The 7,257-nt window shown below is 30.5% G+C and overlaps 1 protein-coding gene across 2 annotated transcripts; it reads right to left on the bottom strand.

Annotated features, from left to right (window-relative positions):
* Positions 1-609: 609 nt before the first annotated feature.
* On the bottom strand, positions 610-4,744 carry LOC141597182 (AP2-like ethylene-responsive transcription factor At1g16060). 2 transcript variants are annotated; one of them, XM_074417554.1, is made up of 8 exons: positions 4,306-4,744; positions 3,757-3,839; positions 3,363-3,371; positions 2,350-2,438; positions 2,108-2,181; positions 1,739-1,789; positions 1,536-1,612; positions 610-1,421 (listed from the first exon to the last, which is right to left on the bottom strand). In XM_074417554.1, the coding sequence occupies exons 1-8, from the start codon at positions 4,497-4,499 to the stop codon at positions 907-909; spliced, it is 1,092 nt and encodes a 363-aa protein (XP_074273655.1). In that variant the 5' UTR covers positions 4,500-4,744; the 3' UTR covers positions 610-906. The 2 variants fall into 2 exon arrangements, with proteins under 2 accessions (XP_074273655.1, XP_074273656.1); XM_074417555.1 differs by lacking the exon at positions 3,363-3,371 and having other exon boundaries at positions 4,306-4,743.
* Between the last annotated feature and the right edge of the window lie 2,513 nt (positions 4,745-7,257).

The raw sequence follows: 7,257 nt of genomic DNA, 5'->3' as shown, positions 1-7,257 counted from the left end.
AAGCAAAGTACAAATATACGATATACGAAATGTATACGCTGAAATTTAAATACACACAATAATGCTTAAATACTGAAAATAATAAATGTATTATTAATTAATTAATTAGAGTTAAATAAAAATTAGTTGAAAAGTAATATTAATTAATAAGGTAGGTTGTCAATACCGAAAACATTGATTAAGTGGCAATTAATGAATGAATCTTGAGAATTAATGACTAAAATAAAATTTTGCAAGTTTGACAAGTGACGCATTTTAATTGGGGTGTATGAGGCTCTCATACACCCGGTGTAACTCTAACATCTTCCATATGAAGGGAGTACAAAATTGATCATTTATGTATTCAAAATCTCAAAAGTTAAAAATAAAGTTAGAGTTAAAGTTAAAGTTAGAATAAATAGTTAAAAATAAATTTGTAGCTCTTAAATTTGACTTTTTGGTTTAAAATAAATAGTTTTGACATTTTTAAATAATATTGTTTGGCATGATATGTGCTTATTCAGTACAAAAGTACTCCTAAAAATTGGCCAAATATGTAATATGAGTTGAGTTTGTATACAAAGTATTAACTAAAACATTCATTGTTTTTTTTTCTTTTCATCGAAGTTATTTCACAACCGTATTTACATCAATCGAGCTTAAATCCAAATACAAAATGGAAAAGATCATCCCCACAACTCGCATTTATTAAAATGCAAACTCAACAAGGCATTTACATCCCTATTTTCAGCTAATAATTAACGATGTTCTCCGCACTAATACATGGAGTATGAAGTAGCCTATGTTGTGAAAAAAATTATTGTTCCTATAAATAAATAGTAAAGGATATTCTCCAACAATAGTAGCATATGACTAATTATATTATATTGCATAATGTGTATGTATGTATAATTATCATGAAATCAATCACTTTTTATGCTCTCCAAAATGGTCTTCTAATTCATCAAAATCACATAAAAATGAACCAAGATCACTAAAGAGCAAATCTTCATCGATTCCCGTCTCATTACTAGTCGAGGAAGCTTGACCTTCCACATACCAACACAAATCACGGTCGATTGGATCAAATTGCAACAAGTCACATTCATCGAACCCTAGCAAAGTCGATGAACAATCGACCGAAGATGGCTCACCCAATAACATATCTACATCAATGTTAATATCATCCTCTTCAATTTGATCATAAATTTGCTCGAAAGTATGCTCACTTAATGTAATAGTGCTACCACAAGTAGTACTACTAGAAGCACTAATTTCATCAGTTGACTTAGTTGGAGTAGGACTAGGTTGGTCATCGCATGAGTTATCAATTGGTTTGACCAAGTCAATGTAGCGGCTAAGGTCAAAGTTGGTCACGGCATTGAGCCCTCTATACTCAATTGCAGCCATATCATAGGCAGTTGCGGCTTCTTCTTGTGTAGCTGCAAAAATGACATAGGAGATTAAATGAGAATTCAAATGAAACCGGATATGGAAATATTAAGAGCCAAATTAGCTCGTATTATAATATACATATCAGGAAATCAAGGAGGTACCGTAAGTCCCAAGGTACATATATTTGTTGCCAAGTACTCTACCAATTCTAGCTTCCCATCTTCCGTTATGATGATGTCTGAAACGAAAACAATACCCACTAGTTGTTTATAATGATAATCGCCATATGTTATACGATTAGGTTTTGATATAGTTTTTGTAAGAGTGAAGTACATAAAATTAGTTGTGTTTATACTTGTAGTACCTAGCGACTCCTCTATATTTAGAAACGCCTCTTGAAAATCCACTGCTTTTTCTGCAAAAGAAAAAAAAAAAAAAAAAAAAAAAAAGAAGAATGTAGCTAAATGTAACATGATAGATAAAAGAGAGAAGGAATGACATGAAAGCATGGGGTAGTGATAAAATTAGGATCCCGGTTTTATTTTCGAATTTTATCTTGTGTTTTACTATTTTTATGTTCTGACACATTATCTCTTATGTCATTTTATCATTTATTTTTAATTATTACAGTAATATTTATGTGTCAAATAAAAAGATAGTGAGACACGAAATAAGACATAAAAATGAGATCTCTTATGTAGATATACATGAAATATTTCAAATGATGTCGCACCTTCTTAGGGATCCAATATATTCTTCCCTTGAGAGTGTCTCCATTTCTTCCAAATCTTTTTCATAATTTGATGGCTAAATTCACAATACACACAAAAAACTAGGTGGTTAATTAATAATTATCATATGAACAAAAATGAAACTACCATTAATCAATCACCAAGTATAATAATACGGAGTAATATACTAAAAATAATAAAAAAATTGAAAATGCAAAGTACGTAGTTGAAGCATAAAACTGACGGGAAAATTGAGAATGGTTTCCTTGCCCCAATACTTCAATGCTGCCAAGTCGTATGCCCGCGCCGCTGTTGCTTCATCATTATAAGCACCTAACACAATTGCCATCATAAATTCTCATATTAATATTGCTCTTTTTAGTTAGGTTTATAAGCTTATTTATATATAAAATCGTTTTACAAAAATATTATTGCAAAATCAAGTGATTATTTACTTAAAAACCCTACTACGATATCTTCCACCAATCACCACTTTTCATATAAAACCGTTTTACATCAGATTTTTCATTATATGGTTTTACAATATGATATTGTAAAACCGTTGTACAGGAGACTAGCTCTATGGCTTCAACACGTTCTAAGATATTGACGAACAAAATGCAGACACGTCAAATGCTAAGCTATGCTGATTGTAATTGTCAGTATATTTGTAAGGTTGACTTTATTAACGAAACAATCTCTTTTTTTTATAAAAAAAATGTGAAAGACTAACACTTTTATGGCTTTTCATATCCCATTTTGATTCATTTTTAGTTTACAAATAATCAAATTGAACAAAATTCATATTTTCAAAACACTGCTCCGTATTACACATATAAATTCTCTCGTAGAAGGTCGTATAGCTTTACTCTCGGTCATTTGTTTACTTATTTTATTTTAGGATGTCTCGTCGATTATTTATATTTCTGTTTTAAAAATACCTTTAATGAGCAATTGTCTTTCAAATAATGAAATAAGTATCATTTTTTTTTCACGATTATTGTTATTTAATATTGTGTGACATGCCACTAATCTAAGTATGATAGGGAAGTACGTAGGGAGCAATCACACGGGAAGGGACCATGTTCATGAGTCATGACTATTGATTAGTAAAAGGTCGGTCCACATGTAACATTAAAGGGACGGAAAATGTAGTTTAGAGTTTCTTGCTAGATTTAGCAGCATTCATGTCAAATAAACAATTCATTTACTACTTGAATTTAATTTTGCCAGCCAGCATGAAGTTAGGGAACATACCAAGATACACTGCATTGTAGGAATTTCCATCCCCAATTTGAAGCACAATGCCATGAGAAATGAAAAGGACATGCAAAATTAGTAAACTCAACTACCCAACAAAATATAGTCTACCTATAAAAGTATTTACGGTCTACCCGAACAATTTTTTTGTAAAACGGTCATATAATAAAATATTACAGAGCGGTTTTTTTTATGCTCAGTGCGCAACAGAGGTAACTCTGTGGCTTACAGAGCAATTTTTTATGCTCAATGCGCAACTGAGGTAAGTCTATGGCCAGCTTTAAAAAAATAATAGTGTATAATAAAAGTCTAAGAATTTTCAATAAAATGTATACAAAATTATAAACACAAATTAATTAGGAAATTAATTTGGAAGAGTAAAGGAAAAAACCTTGTCGTCCTTTTTTCTTTTGTGCATCAGTCCAGCAATCTTTGTCCCATAAATGTGCTTCAAATCTTCCAGTCCACCTATGTCTATGCATGACAACCATAAACAAATGTAAACAAATTAACGAGGTCGTATACAAAATTATACACACTTTTTTTTTTGGATATTTTAATCAAATATAAACAAATGATCAAGATGTAGTGAATAGCTTATCGCGAAAAATTTAAAATGGATTAAAAAAAACTTAATAATTTCAAAAGTTTAACAAAAAAAAAAACTTTTATTTATCCCTTTTTCTTGGTCCACTACCATATCATATACTTGATCAATTAATTACATGCTTAATCAAATTGAGAAAACCAAATAAATCACATTAAAAATTTTAGGGACCGGAAATAAAAAGTTCACCTAATTCAAGCTTTAATAATACTATTAGAATGGTAAAATCTTCAGTTCAAAAAACCAAAAAAGCTTTAAATTTTCACCATGTAGTCGTGCCATAATAAAATTATATCGCGAAACATAATCAATCCGAGTAAAGATTACGACTACCTTGTGACGCCGCGGAATATGGAGCTACGTTGAGAAGGGGAGTCTCTAGGCAAACTGCGTCTTGTTCGCTTACCTTTACTAGTAGAAACTTTGACACAATCGTCATTGTTATTACTATTACTATTACTATTTCTAACGATTTCAACTTTATTTTGGTAATCGACATTCTTCCTCTTATGTGAAGCTTTTGCCATAATAATTATATATAATTATGTGCAAATATTTTTTTGTAGAATTGTTAGATGACGTAGGAAGAAAGATGATGAATATATAGGATATTTTGATTTGTTTGGGGTAGTCAAGTTTCAAGTATATATATTTTTGAGAAGATGGTGAAATAATAATACTATGATGTTTGGGTCCTACGTTTCCCAAGTATTAGGTAAGCAAAATGAGGTGATTCCCAACTATATGGGAAATTAATTAAAGATGGATATGCCTAATTTGACATTTTGGTGTTTCTCTTTTGTCCTTGTGATTTGGAGTCTTGCTTTATGATTCATAGGAGTACAATTTCTTATTATAACTTTTATAATGCTAATGTAAAATGTTGCAAAACATTGATGTAAGTCCATATCAATTGGATTCAATTTTCTTTGAATATGATGAAATTTGTGATTCTCTTAAAAGTTGCTTGGAAAATGACTATTTCATTGGTAGTATGTGCAACAAATTATGTGAGTATTTCTTAAGTTCATTATTAGCTAGAAAATGCAGGCGGTTTTTTAATCGGCCTAATTTCGGGTTTTTAATTCAGCTCGCTTCAGTTCAACTCTATTTATCTCAAGCTCAATTTATCTCAGGAAATTTTAATTCAGTTTAACTCACTTCAGTTAAGTTAAGCTCACCTCAGCTAAATTCAATTCAGTTCAACTTCATTCAATCGAAAAAAAATAAGGCTTAAAAACACACTGTCAAACTAAAAGTATCCGGAAAAAAAAAAACATACTCGGTATCCATTAACAATTCAAATGAGTAGGTATAGTCTTACTCATTGTTTCTACAAAATCCTACTCTATTATTAGCCTAATAAGAAGGAATGTAGACGTATATATTACACTAATTTCATGTGCAAATTAAACTAGACAACAACTATATATGGACAATTTTGTCATGATCATCTCACTTTTTCCACATTAATACAATTGATTTAACAAAATCCTTTTTAACTAATACACTAATGAGGGAAGCAATGTAGTTGCAAGTTTAGGCACGTTATGGTCAAAATGGTACGGTGGACATGTCTTCTTCAATCATCTGAAAATGAAGCCACAAAAAAGGCCACATAAAAACTTAAAATATAAAGGCTCTAATGTTTGCAATTTCTTCGGCTAGCTTAATTAATACGGTCTTTGTCCCGATTATTTATTTACCTTTTTTATTTTTTTGTGAGTGGTATTTTAATTAAAGATAAACAAATAATTGGGACGGACGTAATAATACGAGACTAAGTATTGCAGGCATATTAGTTGTAGAGACCGTGTTGTCTTCTTTTTTTTCGGCTACTTTGTCCTTTTTGTGTTTGTGGTTAATAATAATTGATTTGGCAACATCAAAGCGATCAAGGCACCGTTTGATTTTCATTTAATAATTCGGAGAATGTACTTTTTAAATGTTGTACTATGTTGAAATCACTTCGAAAATATAGTACATTTTATAACTTATTATATATGCAGAGTATGCCGTACAAAATTATAATTTTCATTTTCATGAACTTGAAATGTATTGTTTTGTCGCCCAATTAAATGACCTTGTATATGGTTATCTTAACTTTGGTACAATAATACTCCGTAGTAATTTATGCTCGATATAGCTTTTTATTTGTCGACAATTTATGATTCACGCTATAGTTGATCTTGTTTCTAGTATCGAACAAGTAACTTCTAAAACCCTAGTTAAATAAAATAAATAAAACCCATACAAATAGATAAAAGTGCTATGTGATGTAACTTGGATTAATTGTGTTCTTACGTCTTGATGAATGAGGTCATGTGGTAATTAACCAATCCCGGATACAAAGGAAGTGAATAATTGGAGCCATTATATTTGGTAAACGACCACACGCTCATGTCTTACAAACTTGTACCCATATGCCATCAACTCTCAATTATAGTTCAAAATTATGGAACTTGCGTGAGTTATGGGTTAATTCAATGTGCATTTTACCTAACACAATCTGATTATATGGTATATTTCATTCCAGTAGGTCTCATGAGAGACCGTTTCTCACTAATTTAGTGAGAGACATAATATGAAAAAAAGAAATTTCGTGGATCTCTCAGACTCACCCTATCATATGAGAGGTCTCTCAATAACGCTATTGAGAAACCGTCTCTCTAAAGTTTTTGTGATTTCTTTATATTGATCTATAGATATTTATGTCCATAGTACAATAATATTAGGGGCGGATCTAGGTAGAAGGCAGTGTGGGCTTGAGCCCAACCAGTTTCTAAGAATAAAATTAACTTTTGTTATCAAACGTTCATGACGTTCATGGATTCAATGTATCTTAGTTGGTCTAAGTACTAACATGAAGAATTTGCTTCTATTTTGACAGCCGGGTGTCAAACCCCATATCAAGCATTTTGTTTTCCTCATAATATCCCACAAGTTGGTTGACATTTCATCATAAATCTTAATAATGTTTATTTTTTATTTTATTTTTTGGTGCGAAAATCTTAATAATGTTTATCATAAATGTTAATACGGTGCACATAATAATTTGATTGTTGTTAAAATTAATTTAAAAAAAAAATTGTACACACCTGCCTATTCGAGAATGCAAAAATATCATATTTCAAAAAGACGGAGATAATAGGACGTCTGCGTTTTTTTCATGATGGTTGTTAAATTTAACGGAACTTTGAAAATAAATTGTAAACAAGTATAAAATTTGCAATATTTAATCATATATTTTTAAAAGATAACATTTATTCCGTATATTGTAATTCT

The sequence above is a fragment of the Silene latifolia genome, chromosome 8 (assembly GCF_048544455.1).
Source record: "Silene latifolia isolate original U9 population chromosome 8, ASM4854445v1, whole genome shotgun sequence".
Classification (NCBI taxonomy): domain Eukaryota; kingdom Viridiplantae; phylum Streptophyta; class Magnoliopsida; order Caryophyllales; family Caryophyllaceae; genus Silene; species Silene latifolia.
Note: the sequence above shows the minus strand (reverse complement) of the source record. Positions and strands in the feature narration are given on the sequence as shown.

Excerpts from the sequence above, each read along its gene's own strand:
- LOC141597182 (XM_074417554.1), bottom strand. The coding sequence starts at position 4,499 with ATGGCAAAAGCTTCACATAAGAGGAAGAATGTCGATTACCAAAATAAA. Across the intron at positions 3,840-4,305 it reads ATATTCCGCGGCGTCACAAG|ACATAGGTGGACTGGAAGAT; the intron begins GTAGTCGTAATC and ends TGTCATGCATAG. Across the intron at positions 1,613-1,738 it reads AAATATAGAGGAGTCGCTAG|ACATCATCATAACGGAAGAT; the intron begins GTACTACAAGTA and ends TTTTCGTTTCAG.